At 37.4% G+C, this 24,679-nt stretch overlaps 1 protein-coding gene across 6 annotated transcripts in view; it reads left to right on the plus strand.

Moving 5' to 3' along the window:
• Positions 1 to 24,679, plus strand: part of gabrb2 (gamma-aminobutyric acid type A receptor subunit beta2) — a 167,321-nt gene that overhangs the window by 121,789 nt on the left and 20,853 nt on the right. For all 6 annotated transcript variants that reach the window (XM_016995005.2, XM_016995003.2, XM_003215112.4 and 3 more), the window contains exons 7-9: positions 17,303 to 17,440; positions 17,812 to 17,964; positions 19,891 to 20,135. In XM_016995005.2, the coding sequence (XP_016850494.1) occupies positions 17,303 to 17,440; positions 17,812 to 17,964; positions 19,891 to 20,135 (536 nt within the window). The remainder of the gene's footprint in view (positions 1 to 17,302; positions 17,441 to 17,811; positions 17,965 to 19,890; positions 20,136 to 24,679) is intronic.

Here is a 24,679-nt window from a genome sequence, read left to right on the forward strand (position 1 = left end):
GAGCTCCTCACCAAGGTTTGCCAATGATTTTTGCATCTGGAACAAATAAAAAAAATCTGGCATACTCCCTTGTGAATGTTCCCTTTCCTTTCCCATCCAGGGATACAGAGATAGAAAAAAATAGGTGAATTTGACTGCCTATTACACATCAAATTAGGTTATGATTTTACAAATTAAGCGCCAAAACATCATGTTATACAACAAATTTGACAGAAAAAGTAGTTCAATACACAGTAATGCTATGTAGTAATTCCTGTATTTACAAATTTAGCACCCAAATATCACAATGTATTGAAAACATTGATTACTAAAACATTGACTACTAAAAGGTAGACTGCGTTAGATAATCCAGAACATTGGATAAGCGAATGTTGGATAAGTGAGACTCTACTGTAGTTCTGTAGTACAATGTTGTTAACAAAATAGGGCTTTTAATCGCATATTCATATGCCAGGGTTGGTGAAATCCATAACAATCCAATATTATGAATAATATTCTCTGCTTGCTTTAATAAAACACATCTGTTCTTTGACCGCTACCATTAGGAATGTAAGAATTGAGCCTAATAGGAAATTAGCCCACTGATGATTACCCCTTCCTTTGGGTCCATGTGGGAACCAAGGACAATACAAGGGACTACAAGGGACTAAAAGGCTGTTGGTAGGAAGCTGAAGGATCTTGATCCGCAAGTTGTTATTTCATCTCTTCTCCTAGTTGAAGGACATAGCACAAAAATATTATGCCAGAATTATCTTATGTCATTCTTGATAGATTTAGAAGATTGGTAGATGAAGGAATTGTTATGGGTGTAATGTGTCTTGATTTCAGGAGAGATAGTTAATACTCTGGATGGTAGGATTAGAATCCAAGAGGACTTTAACAGGTTGGAAAGCTGGACCAAAACTAATGGGACGGTGGCATGATCATGTAAAAGAAGCAAGCAGTCATGTAAAACAGTGAACAAACATTAAAAATAGTGAGTGAAGGCTCTTTGTTTCTCCAGCACTTCAGTAAAAGCTGTGCTTGGTTGGGGGTAGTTTCATCACATCACCGATTGGTCACAGAGGTGTATGCTGTTGAGCAGCTGAGAGAAGGGATTGTGCAAGGAGGTACAGTGTTCCCTCACGACTCCCTCACTACTCACTTTTCGTGGATTCGCTGTTTCGCGGTTTTTCAATTAATTCTAAAAGGCTATTATAAATAATAAAAAATTACAATTTACAGCCTAAGGAAGGGAGGAAAGAGAAGCCAAAGGGAGGGAAAAGGAGCCCAAGTGGCAAGAGGAGGAGACGGAGGCGATTTATCAACACATGATTTGTTGATAAAGACTTAAAATAGTGTATAACTACTAAAATAATGTATAAATATCAAAATAAATATAGTGTCCCTACTTCGCAGATTTTCACTTATTTCGGGTGGTCCTGGAACCTAACCCCCGCAATAAGTGAGGGGACACTGTACTCCTTATTGGACCATCTCAAAGTGCTGACATAACCAAAAAGATCCTAGCCTTTAGATAACAACATCCAAGTATTTAGACAACAACATGGGGAAAGTGGCTTGCCCTAAAATCAAATATCTTAAAATTCAGTGAAAGTGTGTTGGAGCCACTTCCACCAGACGGGTTTGTGTGTGCCTTCACCTTCAGATTCAGTAGTGCTGAGGCCACAGTGAAATTGACTTAATTCATGCTACTTTGGCTTAGCTGAATTTTCAATTGAGTTGTTCAGATTAGCAAAATATGCATTGTATGATGGCATATAGCTTACTTTATTGTTCCACTTTGGTGTCCCGTATTGGCCATTCTAGAGACGGGCCATTTTCTTAGTCAAATACTTTCCATTACTCAATTCTTAAACATTTAATTTTCACAAGTAAAACAACACAGAGAAGCTGTTTATGTTTAAATCATGTTTTTATTTTCCTCTAGGGATTCCACTGATTTTTTTTTCAGGAAGCCTTTTAGCTGGAAGGTGTAGTGAGGCACACCAGGGAGATTCCAGCTGGGACTGAAAAACCCAGCACAGTTTATTTTATCTGAACATAATTTAACATAATCAAAAAGGATCTAGATTTGTGGAAGTGATGATAATACTTTGTGCTATCTCTCCCCCCTCCCCCGCTTCACTCAGACCTGGATGTGCCACATGTCCCATCTGTGAAAGAGGATGCCAGATGTCTTGGCTAGCCCACATCCCTCCTCAGACACCTGGGCCTCCAGGTCCAAAGAGATCCAAGCTGGATGCAAGAATCAGTATTTTTGGCTCATCCTGCAATCACACTTGCCTCATTTATATGCCCTTCTCATCTTTCTATCCATTATTTAATCAGCCTTTCTGAAAGTGAATTTATTTTGGTGGAGACCAATATTTTGGTTTTCTCAAATTCAGGGATGGGGACATGGGGCCCTTTCGGTGTAAAAACTTGTAAAGAGTACAGCTGCCAGTATAAATAGAGGTTAAATACCCGACAAGGATTATGGCTTCTGTGTTTTGATAGTTATAAAGTAAATCTAAAAACACAAAGTAATTGTTGAGTCTGAAAAATGTTTTTAGGACAACTTCTGCATCCCTCATTCATTTCTTACCAGCACAATCTCCACTATATAATATTAAAAGCCGCCCTCCACATGCATCTCTACCAGATGAGGCACAAAAGGCTATTTAAATGCAGATTGTCTATTAATAATAGCAGTAATTCTTCTAGCACATGGTGAGTTTATGGAGTGGGTGGAAAAAGCACAAGGCAAAAGTATCACGAGGATCTGGAGAAAAGCAATAATTATTCAGTTGGTGAATTCATCAGTTACTGTTACATAGCATTCTCAAGGAGTTTCAGTCTGTGTTTTTAGCTAAGAGACCTAAATCTTCAAGGCATTGTTTACTATTCTGCAATGGCTGATGGTTTTTGGTAAAAGTAATGTTAGAAAGGATGTCAACTGCCAATGATTATAGTATTAAAGTTTTAACAAAATGTCAGAGAAAATTGTTGGGAAAGCAGAGGGAGGAGGGAGATGTGGTTAATCCATAGAAATCTGTCATAAAAGATTGCATTGTAAAGTTGCTTCAACATGAATTGTGGTGGCATATGGGAGCTTAAAATATAATCTAATGATATATCTTTATGAAAGATGTTTATATAATGCAAGTGCCACAGAATTGCCACTTCTTGTTAATTTTTCCAGATAGTAGAAGATTGGGTTTTGGTACAAATGTGGAGAAAGACTAAATACTTAATGGTACCTGAGCAATAGCATATTTCTTCTATGCACACGTTTCAAAACAGAAATAGAAATCTCCTTTATGTTTGTTGTCAGGGAACAGCAGTTCTTGGTGTGAAGCCCTGCAGAGTTGTTTGGTAGGTTTGAATGATTGCTTATGGCGTTGCAGAACAGGAGATGAGAGACTGAGGGTGCTAGTAGGAAGGCAATGAAAAACACAGGGCACTGAATGACTTCACTGGGATAGAAGATTTTATGGGGGGTGGGGGTTGGCTCTCTCTTTCACAAACACACACATGAAAAACTGGAACCATCATGCCTTACAGTGAATATAAAAGTACAAAAGTACCCTTTTTAGAAATAAAAACTCTAAAATTAGCTTACATTGCAGCTTAAATTTTACACAACTGGCCATTGCGAATTTTCATTTCATTGAATAAAATATTGGCATTGTAAGGGGTTAAAAAGACTCAAGATTTGTCTAAGACCTCTCTGATATTGCAGTATTTTTTACTTTTTATTCTCATAAAATTCTAGCAGACCTACATTATGCATTTGTGGAATTCAATCACTTGAAAATCATCTTACCATTGTGTTTTCTATTACCCACATAGCTGTTCACAATAAGAAATCTGTAGTTATAATTATTTAAAGGTACTGTAAATGCGTTTCACACAATAAGCACAAAACAGCATTGAACAGAGGAAAATACAGAATTTAAAAACTGAGATGAAAATGTTGGTATATTAATAGGAATGATTTTAAAATATTTATAATTGCTGGCCTAACAAAAAAGCAATCCAGGAATTAAAAACTTCAAATAGAATTTAGCATAAGAGTTGTGCAAGGTCTGCATCTGACAATCTTTGCTAGAGGTAACATATCATTGGGTTGTTTGCCACAATCGTCAGAGTTATCCATCAACATCTTTAACATGAGAACCTATAGGAGGACTTCCAATGTAGACCAGAATGCCTAATACATCACATACAAGAGAAGACAGTGCATCCAAATATGTTACAGCACTAAAAGTAGGAACTTGCAATAATTTGCAGCCTTGGAAAGGGAGGAGGTGATGGGATTGCACCCTCATGCAACCATATGTTGCTTGTGCTCTCATACATAAACTTTAATATTTCTCCTAATCACACATTACTTAGTATTATGAGCTTCTTGCATGCAAATTGAGTTCATAACATAAGCTCGTCATGGTATGTGAAGACTCGAAGGCCCTTATCTCAGTCCAACCTCCAGCTCAAGCTCGGTTGGTGGGAACAAGAGAGTGGTCCTTCTTGGTGGCTGCCTCTTGACTCTGGAACTCCCTTCTTCCCAAGGAAGCCAAAACATCCCCTCCCTGCTGTCCTCCTGGCAGCAGGTTAAAACCTTTTATTCAGGCAGGCTTTTAAAGAAGAAGGTTTTTAAGATCATGTTAGGGGTGGCTATGTTTTTATGGATTTAAACTGAATTGTTTTTCATGCTAATGATGTTGAATGCTGTTTCAATGTTTGTATATTTGTATATTTTAAATTGTATGCTGATGTTTTTATCTTAAGCCGCTTTGAGTCTCCTGCAGGAGAGATAAAGCAGGATATAAATATAACAACAACAACAACAACAACAACAACAACAACTGGACAATTTGGACAGAAAAACAAGAAAACTCATGACCATTCATCATTCACTGCACCCTCGCAGTGATGTTGACCGGCTATATCTGCCTAGAAGATCAGGGGGCAGAGGACTCTTACAAGTAAAACAAACAGTCAACGAAGAACATGCCCTGGCAGAATATGTAAAGCAAAGTGAAGAACCTGCTTTGATTGAAGTCAAAAATCAGAAACTCCTCAAAGCACAGCAGACAAGAAATCAGAACAAGAAAACCGCACTACAAACTAGAGCTGACAGCTGGCACAATAAAAAATTGCATGGAAAGTTCCTTGACAAAATTGAAAAGCTGATAAGGAGAAGACCTGGCTCTGGCTCACAAATGGGACACTGAAGAAGGAGACAGAAGGCCTGATCCTTGCAGCCCAGGAGCAAGCCATCAGAACAAAGGCAATTCAGGCCAAGATCGAAAAATCAGCTGATGACCCAAAATGCAGACTGTGCAAGGAAACCGATGAAACCATTGATCATATCCTCAGCTGCTGTAAGAAAATCACACAGACAGACTACAAGCAGAGGCACAACCATGTGGCCCAAATGATTCATTGGAACTTACGCCTCAAGTACCACCTCCCAGCAGTAAAGAACTGGTGGGATCACAAACCTGCAAAAGTATTGGAAAATGAGCATGCAAAGATGCTGTGGGACTTCTGAATCCAGACTGACAAAGTTCTGGAACACAACACACCAGACATCACAGTTGTGGAAAAGAAAAAGGTTTGGATCATTGATGTTGCCATCCCAGGTGACAGTCGCATTGACGAAAAACAACAAGAAAAACTCAGCCGCTATCAGGACCTCAAGATTGAACTTCAAAGACTCTGGCAGAAACTAGTTCAGGTGGTCCTGGTGGTGATGGGCACATTTGGTGCCATGCCAAAAGATCTCAGCCGGCATTTGGAAACAATAGACATTGACAAAATTACCATCTGCCAACTGCAAAAGGCCACCCTACTGGGATCTGCACGCATCATCCGAAAATACATCACACAGTCCTAGACACTTGGGAAGTGTTTGACTTGTGATTTTGTGATATGAAATCCAGCATATCTATCTTGTTTGCTGTGTCATATAATAATAATAATAATAATAATAATAATAATAATAATAATTATTATTATTATTATTATTATTATTATTATTATTATTATTATTATTATTATTCTTGAGTTACCTTTGTTATTTTTTGCCCTGGTCTTTTACAAACTCAGATTTTGTACTCTGTTCTCAATACTGAATAGGTTTTAGAACTGAACCAGATTGAATTTAAAATTCAAAATTAGCAAAAGAAAGACTATTTTTCATATCAGGAATGGCTTGTTATTAGAATGCTAGCAAAAGTAATGGCATGGCATTGTGATGTTGGGAACAAGGACTCTTCTTTCTCAGGAAGATATTCTTATGAATTAGCATGAGAACTTGGGGGAAATGGCATGCAGGATCTCTGGAATCAATAAATATCTGGTTATAGGGGAAATATCTACCTCCTGGGCTGATTTACATTTTGATTTATTTAGCTACCATCATAAATAATACAAAAGTACATAACTTTTGATAAATTGTCTGGCCTCTTTTATTCATAGAGAATTTATAGAGTTCTTCCTCAGTTAACACAGAAGGCTGCAGTTTACTAATCTTCAAAAAAATCTTACCAACAATATTTAATAGGCATCACAATAACTTATTTTGTTCCATAGCTAAAGAAAATATATACCAAAATTCTGAGAGCCAGCATCAAGCATTTGGGTGCCAATCCAAAGAGCCTATAGAGAAATTAGAAATACTCAAATAACTGGAATTTTAACCACTGTTTAATTTTTTTTTGTAAATTCCAAAATAAATATATCAAAGCAATACTAGCAGATGTCTGTATAAGCAGTTATAGCTTTGGCCTGTGCATATGCTCACGCTGTATATACTGTACAAACCAATCCCGGAATATCAATAAAGACTGCTGGCATTCACTAGCTCTTCATACTCTACCCGACTTTTACCTTTAAGTATATAAATAAACATGCAATGTGCTTATTTGTGCTCTTTAAAAGTATTTCTTCAAAATAATATCCTAGTTTCTACACCTAGAATCTGAGATTGATAGCAATATAAAAACATCTAGCAATATGAACAACTAAATGAGTGTTTTCACAGAAGGAGTCATATTACTGACAGTAAGCGACAAGCAAGGGTATTTTATTATTCCATTATCAAAGAGTTCAGGGACTTTTTGGGAATGGGTAGTTAATTTAATTTGCTGAGTGAGAGTTCAAGTAGAGTGTCCAAATGCTGTAGGTATGCAGTGAGCTGGAAGGAGAATGCCTTCGACACACAGACAGGTGGCATTTTCACAGCACAAATTATGCCCCAAAGGCTCTCTTGCTAGTTCAGAACTGCTGTTCAAACATTTCTTCTGAGAATACAGTTTACAAAAAGAGCATCAATAAGCTGAAAGCGATGACTGACTAGCAGAGCCGCTTGCAAGTCATCGCAATGACAGTATTATGTATTTGGTTGGCTTTTATCTTCAGAAAAACAGAAAGAAAGATTATGTCAAGTAAACCATAGATTGCCAAATTGTTGTGAGACTGTGTTGAGTCTGAGACGCTTAACTGGACTTGGGGTTCATCTCAGCACAATCAAGCTTATACTGCTCTAAGGATTCATTAGATCACGACCTGGTATTCCACAAACAGCTCCTAAACCCAAAGCTCTACTACTTTGTTTCATTGCTGCATTATTAATATTATTTGGTGTTGATATGGGGTATTAATACCCAATCAAAAGTGAGCCAGTGTGGTGTTCTTTGCATAATGTGCCATCTTTTACTTTGAGGCCAGTTTTCTTTTATGTCTGGAGAGACACTAAGATATTATTACTGGCTTCTTGTTAATTAATATTTGCATGTTGATATCCTCTTTTTCTAGGCCAGGAGGCAACATTATGTAACACTTATTTGCATATGGACATAATTAAGTTGCTGCGATGAGACAACTTGGAGGTTGACCTTCTTAAGTGGTTTAAAAAAAATCTTGCTAAATACAGGTCATCAGTTGCTGGTGTCGCACAGGATCTGAAATAGTTGCTGTTGCCAAATTTTTTGTTACTATTCTAACACCTTGATGAGTCTGTACACCTTGAAAACTATATTGGCAACACAAGGAGAACGTCTCATGGTATCTTTTTTCATATTGAAGAGTCATGCTAGACTTAGATTTATAAATTCAGACAACCAGCTTTGCAGAGAAAAAAATCTGAATGGTCTGAATCATGTAATTTAATATAAGTGGAGCTGTTGCTAGGTATACCAGTTTGTGAACATCCCTCATTTAATATATGTGTCAAATCCCAAATTATAAAATACAGAGCTTGGTGAACGGAGTGAAGAAATTCTCCAGACACACAGTTAATTTGCTTTTTTAAAAACAAAAGAATCAACAGAAATGCAATTTGAGACTTGAGTATGACTCTGGATTGTGAACACTTCCTCCTTGCAACTCAGATTTGTGATATAACTATGAAATAATTAAGGAAACTGGAACACTAATGCATTTCCACTGCCAGCATTATTAAAGTTGCCAGATGTTATTCACTTGTTCAGTTCATTGTTCTAATTCATTGCAACATTAGCCTGCTGAGCAGTTAAAAGGAGAGAAGACATTGATATTACATATTAGTCTAGTAATGGACAAATGTTGAGATTGAGGATATTGTTGTGCCTCATTTAACTGGCTAAGTTTCATTAATCATCTTGTGTTGCACTGATAGTACCAGGGCTATCTTTTTATTGATTATTGATTTATTTCTGCATTGTTCTGTTCTTTTTTTTTTTAGTATGAAGAATTCACAATTAGCTGTTAATAGATATCTTTATTTTAAATTAAGGGCTGCTTTCCTGCCAGAGAGCTCTTGTTTCATTCTTGAGTGTGAGTGAGCACTGGATTTTAAAGAAAAGGTGAATTGTTGAAAGAGTCTGTAGAGTCTAAGCATTTTCTATGTGGAATGAGTCCAGAACCAACTAAGTACGATAGCTTTGGTAACATTTTAAAATGAAAATTAAGTCCTTCTTGTTAGCCATATCTGTTTTGTCCTGAATTGGAGCTGGGATGGAAAATAGAATGGTAAGTAATTTGGTGGTGAACCTTTTAGCCAAAAGGGCACATACTTACTCTTTCCATCCCAAAACACTACATACCATAATCCCAGGAGACATCCTTGCCTGATATCTAAACATTCTTTGGAGTGAACATATTGCCATTCTAGATATCTAGTTTTTGTCTTGTTATGAAACAGTTCCTTACTCTCATGCACTTTTTCCAAAATTGATTTTTAAAGCCATGCACTTAACATAGCATACAAAAATAAATATTGTGTATGATATGCTAAGTACCGGTACATGTTTTTTTTTTTTAAAAAAAAAAAATACCTCATGTGTGTATGTGTTACTCTTGCTGTAATGCACAAAACACTACAATCTTATTTCTTAAGCAAAAAGGAGTTTGCTTGAAAAAAAATCCTTAATAACATATTTTTAAATGAGATCTCAAATTGCCCTGTTCTTGCAAAAAGTGTACTAGGTATTCAACTTCCCACGTGGAAAAACCCATTAAATTACACAGAATTGCTGCACTGCTAAATTATATTGCATTTGCCAGGGAGAAAGCAGGTGAAGAGGTCCTTTGTGAGGATATTATCAACAATAATACTTAGCACTCATTCAGTGCATTTCAGAGATTCAAAACACTTTGTCTAGATTAAGTTATATGAGCCCTATGAGAGGATGTTACTCTTTCTGTTTTAGAGGTGTGGTGAAGGAGCTGGCATGAGAGCATACTGGCAGACCTGTAGTAGACATTTGGAATGAGGACTTTATGTCTTATTTACTGTGTTATATAATGGGGTGCTGTAACTGACATTATAAAATAAGGATTTTAAGTTGTATTTTGAGGTATGATCCTGTAGATATCTCTGGGAGTTCCCTGTCACACTAGGTCAGAAGATCAAAGTCAGACAAAGCCAGATATTATGGCTGTTTGGCTTTTGAAAACAGTTTGTGTAACCTTGGATAGGGATTAAAATTGCACAAAATCATGTCCAGATGTGCAACTGGTCAGGGTGGGTTGGGGTGTAATCCAGGCTGAATGACCTGGTCAGCCTTAGTTATTAGTGTATTACTAATTACATTGTACAAAAACACATCTGGAGTATTTGGGAACCTTAGAAGAGAAATAAAATGCATCCTCATCACTTTTTATCAGAAGGGGCGCAATAGCAGGATGCTGACTGCATTGTTATTTAAAATATCATCCTGTATCAATTCAAAAAGTATATAAAATATTGTTTTTATAAAATAAAAACAATAAACAGCATCAGACAGTCCTTCGTATTGACATTTGCCTGATGTTTTGCTTTGTTTTCTATTTGAAGGATGGAATTCAGCTTTGGTATACTTACCTTATATACTTATGTATAAGTCTAGAAATTTTAATAAAAAATTAACCCAAAATATCTGGGTTGATAATTGTAAGTACTGTAGTTTAAGTCTTATAAAAATGAATCATCCATTCTCTGAGTAGGATGGTGCAAAGTAAAAGCTTAGTCCATCCCAGGAGAACCCAAAAGAAGCACCAAAGCCCTCGACTCTTTCTGCCTTGGTGCCACTTCTGCCCTTTTTGAATGCCTGGGCAGGGGAATGGCAATGGTAGCTAGAGACAGCTGGTCCCCTAAGTTAACATTGACAATTTCACCTCTCCATAGAATGACCCTCAACTGATCCACAGGTCATATCCAAATCCATAATTTTGGCCTCAAAATCTACCCTCGAGAAATACCAGAGGTCAGTTTATACATGAGTCTAAGTATGTGTCATTTGTTCAGATTGTGATGGCAAGCATTTCAGCTAAATTGCTACTTTGTAAATGCCAATTCTTTGTGTTCCAAAGCATCATCTCTCCAGATAGCATGTTATAGTTTGAATACTTTTTCCTGGTGGGGAAAATACATCTTGAGTGATAGTATATTATTATTTCTGTAACGGGATTTACAGATCTTTGAATTATGGAGGAAAATAGAGTGTTCTTAATGAGATGCACATGCCTCATGGCCTGACTTTCCCTGATTTCAGCCAATTCTTTGTCATAGATTCCCCTCTATCTAATAAAAACAGAATCTGAAGGGCATCAGAACAGATTCCCTGAAGGTAACAGATTCTGCATTAGTACCAGTAAGCTTTTATGTTGGGTCATGTCTGCTGATATATACTCGATTTGTTATAATTGCAACAGCCACTGGCTTGATGCAAATAAAATTTGATTTGATACCCCGGAGAAACCAAATCCTATTTGATCTTGGAAGCTAAACAGGGTCAGGCCTGTTTAATACTTGGATGAAGGTCTGCTGAGGAATATAATATGTTGTAGGCTGTATTTCAAAGGAAGGCATACCAGTTCTTGAGTGTTCCTTGGCTGAGAAAGCCCTGGGGAATTCATAAGGTCACAGTAAGTTGACAGACATCTTAAAGGCACACACACATATGTATCACAAAAAGTAAAGGAGATGATCACCCTTTTTCCTCCTCACCTGTGTACCAATGGGTTTTGAGGGATTTACAATGAAGCAAGGAGGCATTCTAAAATTTTGAGTATGTTTATGGAAACTGAATAGATCAGATACAGATTTAGATCTTTCTTACAGAACTGGCAGAAATGGACCTTGTCTTCTTCTTCATGGTAGCCCCATAGTTTGGAGACCCCACAGATGAGGGTATGCATGTGGTTAAGAAGGAAGCCATTCCCATGAATACACATTCTTTATCAGCTCTTTGGAAGCATCCTTTTATCCTTTCTGTAGCATTCAGGTAGTAGGGGCTCCCATGGAAGAAAAAACGGTGCAGAAAGCCACTTGTACAAGTTCAAATTGCACTAATTTAAGTAAGTGAAGGTCTAACTTGCAATTCTGCACATTAGTCGGTAGACATTAATGCCCCTTCCATACTGCCCCTATATCCCAGGATCTGATCCCTGATTATCTTCTTATCCCAGATTATCTGGCGATGGAGATTCATATAATAATGTTTAAAGCAGATAATCTAGGATCAGATCCTGAGATATAGGGCAATATAGAAGGGGGCCTAAGTCATCTTTTCAGATTCTGACCATTGTCTAGTTTACAAGTCCATGTAAATTGTTTTTACTATGTATCAGGGAACTCAAGTAGCATTTCCTATGTTTTCTTCCAATTCTGTACAGCAGTGTTCAAGGCTATAGTCCCTACTCATAGTGTTTCTGCAAAGAATGGAGATCATCTTTCTACTTCATGCTTTGGACAAGCTGCACACAGGGAGGTTTCCTATAGAGCTGCTGTAGTTTTCTTTGGGGGGGGGGGGTGCTGAAGGCCTTGGCTCTTGCTATCTATGGCCCCTTTTACATAGCTGTACAAAATCCAGATTATCTGCTTTGAACTGAATTATCTGGCTATGTAGACTCAAATAATGTTGATTATGTAAAGGTAATGTGGATTATCTGCCTTGATATTTTGTATTATCTGGCAGTCTCGAAAGGAACTGGCATTGCCACTGTCACATGGGGGACATAATTTAGATATGCCATCAAATCACTAGCTGCAGAGGAACACAACAAATTGACCCTGGTTAATAATTATGCAAACATAACTACAAATTCTTGTGCCTCTTCGTGCTAGCATAAGAGAAAAAGGGCCTCTTCTACACAGCTGTATAAAACTCACATTATCTGCGTTGAACTGAGTTATATGGCAGTATAGACTAAGATAATCCAATTCAAATCAGATAATGTGGATTTTTTTTAGCTTTGATAACCTGGGTTATCTGACAGTGTGGAAAGGGTGTTTGGTAGCACTTAGGCCCCTTCTACACTGGCATATAAAATCCAGATTATCTGCTTTGAACTGAATTATATAGCAGTATAGACTCATATAATCTTATTCAAAGCAAATAATGTGGATTATCTGATTTGATAATCTGGATTATATGACAGTGTGGAATGGACCTCATTGAGATGCTTCCCAAATGAAGATATCAAAGTTTAGGAATCCAAATGCTTCAATTACAGGGAGGAGTCTGAAGTTTAGTTACCATAATGATGACTGAAAGTAATCCAATATTGAGCTAGCAAGGTTGTTTTTATTCTCTTATGTTGGCATCACACAAGATATGGAAGATACTCCTATATCTACAGATTTCTAGCATTTCTCAATTCCTCCATGATGAATATGCCTGCTTGCACTTCTCACTGAATATATTGAATCAGTTTATATTGGTGCATCTGAGGCTGGTTTCATACAGGCATGTAATCCATGCCCAATTTGGTTTAAGAAACCCAATTGGGTGTGGGTTAAAGTCCATGCACCTCCCCACAAAACCCACGCTTTTGGGGGGGTGTCCAGACATGAAAGAACCTCCCCCACCACACCCCCCACCCCAAAAGTAAAAACTACTTATCCGGCTGCCACTCAAATAGTGTCAGAGCTCTCCTGACGCATTGAAATGATGTGCCAGGAGAGCTCCGGCACCAATTTAATGGTGGCCAGATAAGTGGTTTTTAATATTTAGCCCTTTTTGTGGGGCGTTGGGAGGGGCTGGATGCTATATTGGGTTTTCCGGACTCCAGTAGCCTAGAAATCCTGAGACAGCTGTGTGGATTGGGCCCGAAAGTCATGTGATGTGATCCCCAGGTCCAATCCACACAGAGCTCACCAGGTGTCCAATCTGCTTTGTCCCAAATTAATTTGCTTTTACCTGAGATGTCGTTTGGACACCTCAAGTAAAGTGTGCAAGCTCGCGCATTTTGGGCGCTGTGTGGATTCGCCCTGAGAGCCCTTCCACACAGCCATATAACCCAGAATAGCAAGGCAGATAATCCAGAATTTCTGCTTTGAACTGGATTATCTGAGTCCACATTGCCATATAATCCAGTTCAATGTGGATTTTATATAGCTGTGTGGAAGGGGCCTAAGGCCCTTTCTACACTGCCAGATAATCCAAGTTATCATAGCAGAAAATCTACCTGATTTGACCTCGATTATCTTAGTCTACACTGCCATATAATCAAGTACAAAGCAGATAATGTGGATTTTATATGGCAGAGTATAAGGGGCCTAAGATTACTGGGAAAATAAAGAGGTTGTCCATTTTAGAATGCAGTGGAGTTGGTTGCTCTTCCCCCATAACACATACTAGGTTATCCAATCCTTTAAGAAGCAAGTAAACAGAATGCGACACAAATCCACTGGAAATGTTACAGCCACGCAGAACACATGTCCACCAGTTTAAGGAAGGATTAAATATAATGACCCAGTTAATCCTTAAAAAATGAATGGTTCATTCACTGAATTTTGTTTTAGATGAGAATTCCAAGGCTTGTGTATGAAACATTATTTCGTATTGAGACCAGACTGTTCCCTTGCTTTAATGACTGCAAAGAACTGGTGTTTTCAGGAAACAGCTGCAGTGATGTTTGTCTATGTACATATATATAGGCCATTCACAAAAATTAGAGCCAAAATTGTGGGTGGGTAAGGTTCTATTCAGGGAAATTGTTCAATTTGCAGAATTTCTAGGAGATGAATCTTGGTACTGCTGGGCTCCCCAAGTTCCTCTGGAAGGCACTCAGAAGATGCTTTGAGGATGATACAGAAAGCTGAAGGGCAGGGAATGGAATAGGAAGAAAACCACCAATTCTACTGTTATCATAGCAATCTTTGAATTACAACTTTTATTCAAAGATATTTTTAGACTAAATTGTTGGACTAACTTCTTTGCAAATGCACCTTGGAATGCCAAATTGGTATAGTTTTGGTACATATTTCACACATTCAAAATCTTTAATAATTTTGTAAAATTAAAAAAAACTGCTAGGAAATGTTTTGCCTCTTTTCACCTCTAATGGGAACAGAATTAAGAGTCAAGTCATGAAATAATGTTTCTAGCTTTTCTTTAGTTAATCATATGGTTAACTCAGTATGACACAGTGTGTTGGTGGCCTCTTTCACATAACAGCTGAATGATACAGGTAACGAACTGGGGTGGGGGGGATGTGGAAATGAAATTCATTGGCATCATTGTGTCTGTTTCCCTGCCAAGCTCTTTATACCATGTACCCAAAAGAACTACTTGCCTGTGAAATCAGTATTTCAGGGAGAAAATAATTTTAAGAATGTCTCCGGAGAGACCAACAGCTGTACAATAGAGAGAATGCATAAATTGTGGGTGTATGGAATTTTTCTTGTGCTTTAGTATAGAATTAAATCAGTTGTAGCAATGAGTGGAGAGGTAAAAGGCATTAAACGGCTCAGAACAGCTGCTGAATTGCTATTCACAGAGAAGCTAAAGAGGAGCCTCTGATTTTAGCCATTTGTTTCCTTGCTTAATGTGGATCTGAAGTGCTCTATCTGGTACTGAGGATTCAACATGACTATGATTATTTGCTAAATGTGTTTGTTAGATTGTGTGGAAACAAGAGTAAACAATTTAAATTTAATATTTTTTTGTAGCTCAGCAGCACCACATTGGGTTTGTGTGCTGTACAATTATATTATTATTTATTACATCATTTCTACCCTGCCCTTCTCACCCATCAGGGGACTCAGGGCGGCTTCAGGGGACACAATTCATGAATTGGATCAGAGAAGTTGCCATTTCAGCTATAAATCTAAAACTCAAGGTTCTTATTGATATATTCCTGTTACAAATAGCAACAGGTGCTTCATAGGCTGGGGCTACACTGCCAAATAATGAAAATAATGTAGTTCAATGCAATTCAAACTGTATTATATGGGTCTCACTGACCATATAATGTGGTTCATATTATATAATTTGGCAGTGTAGATCCAGCTAAAACTTTCCCTTGTCATTTCTGGCATTCTTTTCCATGTTTTTGTGATGTGATGGCTAAGATACCAGTCTTTGTTAAGGAATGTGGAATTTAGTAACTGTGATGCCAATTCAGCTTGGTAAATAAGGTTGTACATTGCTTCTTGCAATACTGTACTCCACAACAGTGAGGACTGCAGAAATGTACAGGTGGTATAAGCTGTCATTGCTGCAGAGAGATGGACTTGAAGAAGAAACACCAGAAGAAAATATCTCAATATCTCATTTACAGCTCAACAGACCTGTCATTTCTCACTTTTCATGATTGCTTTCTGACAATCCAATTTGATGACAAAAAACAACTTTTTTTAAAAGTTGCTTTAGTTTTTAAGTATTCACATTGACCTTCAAGCTGGTTTTGCTTCTTGTGTCCAAGACACCAGCACTGCTACCAACATTGCCCTGCCGGAGGAATGATGGGGGTTATAGTCTATCACATTTGGCAAGTGTGCAGTTGAAGACCAGTTCTTGCATCATGGCTGTAGTACTAGTGTAGGTGTGCCAATGGATCAGGAAGGGAAAACATGGCATTTTCAATGTTTAACCTGTTCATCAGCAGCCAGATATTTACTATTTGTTTGCATACAATTATTTATCACCATCCATATGCAAAGCTCTTTAGAGGACAAGAATTTATAATATCAGTTCAAAAGAAGAGTTGTATCTTCATTTGGATGCATCCTATGCATCATAGGATTCATTATTGAAATTTCTTCCAAGACATGAATTTCCACATGTCTGTATATCCCTGCAGTCACAGAAAATATGTGCTTTCTTTCCTCCCCCCTGTGTAGACTGCTCCAGCATACGTGTGCTTTTAAAAAGCCCAAAACTGCTGATCAGCTGATCGGGCTTACAAAAGGACACACAGGTGGTTCAAAATAAGCACAAATGGAAAGCAATTAGAACTGTCTGAAACTCTTTATTTTACACTTTATAATCTTAATTTGTATGTGTGCATATACAGTCCAGCACTTCACAGAGTGAATTTCTTTTCAAAAAACACTTCCACCACATGTCCCCCATCTGCCCTCTATCTTGACCTGCTACAGAGGAAGGCATGAGGATGGCAAGGGACTGTGTGTCGACCTGCTGTCAGGTCCCAGGATTTTTTTACACAGTTCTAAAACATGGATTTTGGCGCTGTCTGAAAGCACCCTGAATCTCACTGCTTCCATCAGAAGAGGTGAACACCCTTTTCTCCTTCAGGCCCCAAGCATCTTTCTCAGATTGCAAAACATTCTAGTCTTGATTTCTGAAAAGAGTCAACAGGAGAGGGAAGGGCACAAATCCACAGTTCACATTAGATATGAAAATATACCATTGGATCTTGATCTCTGAATATATTCCTTTTTATTTTAGGTAAATATTTACAATTTTCCAAGTAAAATGGCTGAATTATTCTTGGAACCAATATATCTCTAAAGCTTTCCCTTTTCTCTCTCTTTTCTTTTCTTCTTCTCTTCTCTTTTCTCTTCTTTCTTTCTTTCTTTTTTGTTTTTTGTTTTGTTTTGCAGATGGCTACACAACAGATGATATTGAATTTTACTGGCGTGGAGGAGACAATGCAGTTACAGGAGTGACAAAGATTGAACTTCCACAGTTTTCCATTGTTGAATACAAACTGATCACTAAGAAAGTTGTTTTCTCAACAGGTTTGTAAAGGGAGTGTTTCAATATGAAAGCGTTTTATAAAGACACTGGTATTTTACTGACTAGATCTCTCTAGGCATTCTGAATTTCTCAACTTGGAATTTACAGTGGTTTCAGGAGAACTGTCAAACTTGCAGAGGCCATAAAGTTAGAAGTTAGGCCACTGCATAGCTTTGTTGTATTTATAGATAAGTGTTAGCAAAATAGATTTGAGAAATGGGCATTTCTCATTGTTGAATAAGAGATTTTATTTTAATATATTTATTTTACCTATCACTTCTGCTCTGTCAGAATAACTCAGTTAAAATATAAATAGCTCTCAAGGTTGCAGAGTTTAATAATGGCCTTTAAAATATTGCTCTTTTTGTTGTAGGTTCCTACCCAAGGCTGTCCCTCAGTTTTAAACTTAAGAGAAATATTGGCTACTTCATTCTGCAGACATATATGCCTTCCATTTTGATCACTATTCTTTCATGGGTTTCATTCTGGATAAATTATGATGCTTCCGCTGCAAGAGTGGCATTAGGTAAGCAATGCTGCTGCACTTATACTTACTGTGCTGTAGATATTTGTATTCCTTTTAAAGTTTATGCAATTTTAAGCAGTGGAACACTATCTGTTAGCTTACATAAATAAAGTGGTTTCAAACTTCCTGAAGTGACTGAGTCAAAGTAAAAGCATGTGCTTTTACTCAGTTGGACTGTATGGGGGTTTTGCATTCTAATAATGATAGTTCAGCTAAAAATTAAGCAATACTACCTCTGAATTAATTACAATACATCTCCCATATCCACGGGAGATTCATTCCAAGACCCTGGGGAATACCTAAAACTATGGGTTAGAGTGAACACTATCATCTGATTATATTTGGGCTGGAAGCATATCATGAAATCATACTGGAGGACCTAGAGAGTCTCACAAATATCTTTGGAGCATGGATAAGTGAAACTGTGAATATTGAATCTGTAGATAAAGGGGTTGCATGGTAACTATAGTCTTTGGTTTTTTCTTCGTTTGTTTATAGCATTTATACTTAATCCTTCAATTAAATAGTTCTTAGAGTGGCTTACACATTTTTAATTTGACAGTCCCCTGCTCTCAGGTTTTTGATCTAAAAGACCGAAAACACAAGGACAAATGTGTAGCTGGATGTGGGGAGGTCAATCCAACAGAATCTTCCTTCTATTCTATCACTAGAGGCCAGACTTGTTGCAGTTGGTGTGAAAGGATGGCCTTTTCTTAGCCGCTAGAATTAAGGCAAAATGACCTGTGCCTCACTGCTACATTTATTGATCTTGCTAGTCATGCACATTCATCAAATTGTGATGGTACATGGTCTGCATTTTAAAAAGTGACATGTTAGTTCCTCCCTTCTCCCAGTAAGATTGAGCAAGATTTCTATCTGAACTTCGAGACAAATGCTCCCAGAAGTATGTATCCCTGAGCTAGATGAATCATGAGACATTATCCCACGGGCAGGAAGGAAGTGGAAAGCAGGGGAAAGTGTTTGGAAGAGTGGGGACCCGTCTTCCCCAAGTAAGACCCATGTTTGGGGATAGCCAGTTATCCCACACCCTTCCCCTGTCTTCTTCCCGCTTCCCCCCTCTTTCTTCAGGTTTTCTCTCCATTTTTGCAAGCTGGTAAGATGTATTCTCACAAGTGGCTGCTAGAAGCCATTGTGTGTCATAGGATGGCTGCTGAGGGACTCTGTTTTGCTAGCATGTGAAAAAGGAGATAAAATGGGGGGGGGGGGGGACTTGCATGCAATAAAGTCCATGATCTGAATCAATATAAGGCAGCTTCCTTGGTTCGTAATGAAAATTCACCATGTGATCTAAATCTCTTTGTCTTTAAATTCTGCAAAGAAAAATAAATCGGTAGACGCTGAACTCGGCAGGAGTAAGGTTTAAAATCATGCCTGTGTTTCCTTTAGTCCTGTTTCTTGCGCTCCAGCTAAAGTTACAAATCTATGCATTTTTAAAAAGCCATCTTAAATGTTTCATAGAACTAAAGGAGAAATAGTAGAGCCTTATTTCAAGTTCCAGATTGGGTCTTCAGGCCTCGTTTTTTAAAAGAAGTAACTCCAGGAATTTAAACCAGAAGTCAAAATGGAAGAGTTAGTGAATTATATATTGGGATGCTGACAAGATATATATTGGGACACTGGCAAGTGTGTCTGGTATGCATCAGTGTGTAATGTCCATATTTTGCCAGCCTGTTGCATAATAGCAACCCTCTACTGGATATGGATATTATGAAACTAACCAGTTCTTATTCATACATACATAGGTCTACTTACAAAGAGGTACCTCCCATAAAGGATTCTAACCAATGTGTTGTAATTTATTTACAATGTGTTGTAAATAAATTATTTCATTCAGTATAACTTTTAGTGATCATTTTCTTTTTTTAAATGAATAGACTAAACTGGCATTTATTACACTTTATCCAGGGATCACAACGGTGCTCACAATGACAACCATCAACACTCATCTGCGAGAAACACTGCCCAAAATTCCCTATGTGAAAGCCATTGACATGTATCTGATGGGGTGTTTTGTCTTTGTGTTCATGGCCCTCCTTGAGTATGCATTGGTCAACTACATCTTCTTTGGCAGAGGACCACAGCGTCAGAAGAAAGCAGCAGAAAGAGCTGCCAGTGCCAACAATGAAAAACTACGAATGGATGTCAATAAGGTAAATTGAAATGAAAGACATGTGTAGCAGCTCCCCGTTGCAACATTAAATAATTCATTTCTTCTCAACAGCATTTTCACATACAGTTCATCTGCTCCACAAATCTAATACAGAATACAGTGGTCCCATCCTGTTTCAAAACAGCCTTTCCAGATGGTTTTAAAACTCCAGTTTACATTTCTAGTCAACTCAGTGATTTAGCTTGGATAAAGATGTGGAAGCAGAGGAAAATAAGATTCCAGCAGGAAAAAAATCATTATGGCTGTTCATCTTGTTGTTCAATGCAGGTAAAATCCAAGAAACTAAATACAGTGGACATGGTGGTGTTTTTGGTGCTGCTGTATTTAAAGGAAGGTAAAGGTTTCCTAAAATTGAGGAATGAGGCATTAGTTCATGATCCTTTTTCTAGTATTTATTATTTCTGGAGGGTTTTCATAATTTTTTCTGTGCTCAGCAAAATTCACCTTTTAAAGTGCATGCAGTTGCTGCTCCATACTTACTTATTTAACATATAAATATGTCTTAAATATCTATTTAATAGTGTCTTATTGCCACACTCTATTAGTCCTCTTTGGTCAGCTTGTAACAATCAAAAGCTACTTTAACCTATCTGAGGGAAAATGTTGAAAATTATGCTAACTTAATAGAAACTGATGGTCACAGAATGCTGCAGAAACTGTTCAGTTCTCCAAAATTCTTCATGTGGTAAAACTTCAAAGAATGTGCAAAGTGTCTATTATACAAATTATGCTGGTGTCTACAAGCCATACAATTGGTTTTATACTTAAGAAAGGGAGTGATAGTTACTGACACTCAGGTTATGCTTTACTAAGTTACAAAGTGATATTGTTTCAGAATCTCATTTTTCAGAATATAAAAATTAGTGATATGACTCAGTATTAATGTAAAAGTAGTTATAAGATCACAACCCGAAACCATTAAATGGGTGAAAAGTGTTGTCATAAGAGCTACAAGTGTAGCATCCCTTATCTGGAATTTGAAATCAGAAATACTCCAAAATCCAAAATTGACCACTTGGTCACCTTTGTCTTCTGATGGCTCAGTGTACACAAGCTTTGTTTCATGCACAAAATTATTAAAATTACTGTATAAAATTACCTTCAGGCTATGTGTATAAGGATATATGAAACATCAATGAATTTCAAGTTTAGACTTGGGTTTCATCTCCAAGATATATCATTATGTACAGATATGCAAATACAAATATTCCAAAAATGTGGGTGTGTCCCATTCCAAAACACTCCTGGTCCCAAGTATTTCAGATCAGGCCTGCTCAACCTGTATTAAGGTTCTTGCAACAACAACAACAACAACAACAACAACAACAACAACAACAACGCACCCAATCCTAATGTTTCTACATAGACCTGATTTCACATACCATTCTCAGTTACAAATACATAGATGCTCTAAATATAGGGTGAGCAACTATTGGGCCATTTTGCTGTTCAGAGAGCCACAGAGACTGCCCCCTCCCCCCCCCCAAAAAAAAACAAAAAAACCCAGGAATGGTGAGATGTCCACTTCTGGATTTAAAAATGGAGCATCCTTTTATGCTAAGCAGTGAATTTAAAAAATGCTATCTCTGGAATCTCTCATGAGAGGCAGCTCACTTATGAGTAAAGGAAACTAGTTAAAGATAAGTCCAAAGAGTTGATTTCTTGAAAACAGGCTTGGGGACTTCAAACAGCCCTGGGACTGCACTTTGCCCGCCTTTGCTTGATCCAGAAGGAAGTGCTACGTCCCAAGGACAGTACTGTGGCACTGAAGGTGGAATTCAACATCCCTGGATGGAAGAACAACTCTCATTGAACATTCCTGAAAATGGAACAGCAAATAGCCACATACTTACTTATTGGACCAAGAAAAATAATACTTAGAAAAACTCCTTTAATATATTAGAAACATAATGTGTCCTTTACTATTGGTTTTCAACCGATAGATATTCCCTGCTCTTCTCCTTGCAGTTCTCTTAACATGACTGCTTCGCCTATAGAATTTATTTACATTGTTAGGCGAAAATTTAGAAAACTGCAACATTATTTAACCCTTCTTTCAGCTGTTTCATCTATGTTAGATAATCCAAAATGATTGTTAAAATAAAATGTAAAGGGTTGTATAAACTATCTAGGCTCTACAGGATAGTATATTCATTGTAATGCATTTATATTTTACAGACGTGAATTTCATTTCACTGGTATACATAATGGATCTATTTTATACACCTTTCTGTAAAATTCTGCACAAAAGTGAAAAATATACACAACTGTCCATTTTTAAAGCCATATTAGCATTTTCTTGAATGTGTTAAAATTGAAAGACAGCCAGAGGTATATTGGGTACACATAGCTCTGCAATGGGATTTTTGTTCCCCTTTCTGCAATGCCTATGGAAATTCTGCTTGCTTGCAGGTTGTAAATGAACCAAGGTAAAGTACATAATGACAGAGTAGAAGGTTGAGACCACTATAATAATAGCTCATCTTGCTTCTGGCCATATTTTACTCAAAATAACCTAGGAGTGAGATAGAAAGAGAGGAGATTTTATTCTGGGATTGTGTTTTGTTAGTGATTCTATAAAAATAAAGTAATTATATAAAATTCATAAATAAAACCTGTGTACAACCAAATAAAAGTACAAAACTAGACTGACAGCCCAACTTTTACCAGGTCCCATTAGAAAAGTAAGTTCAACTGAAAGTGTGATTTACTTCCACGTGGGCTTGAGTAAGGTTGTTCCTTTAAGCTGAATGTAATTCGGTAAAAGAAGACCCATTTTGAACACTGCTGCCTTGTTCTGTGTGGCAAATTCAGCCTTTGAATATTTAGAGTTTAGAAACAAGCCCATATGTCTTATTCTAGTGCAAATTCTGAAATAAATTTTAAAAACTCAACAATGGAAACATGAACTTATGAATGTTTATTCGGGAGTAAGTCCCACTGTGTCCAGTGGAACTGAATCCCGATTAACAATACATAGGATTGCAGCCTTAGCCTTTTATGTGGAATTTTATTACTTTAATACCAACAACATCAGCTGAGTTCAGGACTGTATATATGCTATTAGATCATTTCAGGCTGTTACCTGACTACAGCTTGACCCCCATATCTATGGGAAAGGTATCTGTGGTTTCATTCATCTATGTTCGGCAAAATAGGACTAAGGAGAGGGTGGGATTGTTAGAGATGCAATATTTGTCTGTCCTAGTGAATGCTCTCAAATAGTTCAGTGTGGATTTTTTACACTTTTGACAAAAAAATAAGTTGTAAAGAAAGATGAATTTGACTTTGTTGCAAAAGGTAAGGAAGTGTTTCAGTAGTAGTGCTGTATAAGGAGAAAGAGTCGATGTCCTAGTGGCCTATTGAGAGGTTTCACTTCTCTTTGAAAGGACAGTCCCTAGAGGCACTGACTTTCTAACAGTTCTGAGTGTGGATCCTTGCTTGATCCTGTTACAGCTAGAATCATTTTTGTTTTTCAGGGAAGCATTGGGCATTTAAAAATGGTTGCATTGGCTTCCAGAACATAGGTTGTCATGAAAAGTGTTCCCTGATGTATATTGCCTCGTACACCTATTATGATTCTGATTGAAGCATTTTAGTGAAAAACATATACATGTACTGCCCTCTCAGGGCTGTAAGAGGAAAAATACAATGACCATGTTTTTAAAATCTACTGTAAGAAGTTCTCAGAAAAGAACCTTGGATGAAATTCTTAATCACTGAGCAACTGTATGTGGGAGAAGGTGTCTCCAAACTACAGATGTCCAAGTGGCAAACTCCTTAAAGCCAGGACAGGTGGCTCAGTTTTTAAAGTAAGCCAGAAACATCCTGGGAGTCAACAAAGATATTTTAACATAGCTTCTGTATGATCAAGGGACTCCAGAGTCAATTTTCAGAAGAAAAAAAATGTAATAAAGGTTTTTTAAAAAGGTGATTTCAGAAAGCAATCACTGAAGGTGAGCCAATATTGTGCAACAGACTTTGCAAAAGAAAAAAAAATGTAATGTACTAAGTAATATTGCTTTATGTGGTGGTTTGCAATATTTCATAAAAACATATTTGTTACATTTAAAACACACTGAATGTAGAGTAATTTTGTCCAAAATGCAGAACCACACAAAAATATGACAGTGGTAGATGGAGATAGGGGATCTGTTTATTTGATGGTAGAAAAGTGAGAATGTAGCCACACATTCTGTATAGAAAGGAAAGTCACCAGAGAATAGTTTAAGCAATATAGCTTCCACCCAGACCTCAGAACTAGTGCAGCGTATAGAGTGACTGAGGACTAATACTGAAGAAGTAGTCAGATTGTCCATGCATCATGAATATTAGCGTGAGATAGCACTCAGCTCTCCACCTTGAAGATGACCGGTCCCTGAGCACATCTGTCAATCTGGTACATTGTACCCTACAAGCTGTATTATTGATAAAGTCCTAAACAAAGTAATTGGAGTTATTAAAATCTGCAAGGCAGAATGCTGCTTGTTTTATTCTGCTCTAACTGGGGGAGAGGGGTATTTT

This window comes from Anolis carolinensis, chromosome 2 (genome assembly GCF_035594765.1).
Source record: "Anolis carolinensis isolate JA03-04 chromosome 2, rAnoCar3.1.pri, whole genome shotgun sequence".
In the NCBI taxonomy this organism is placed as follows: Eukaryota; Metazoa; Chordata; class Lepidosauria; order Squamata; family Dactyloidae; genus Anolis; species Anolis carolinensis.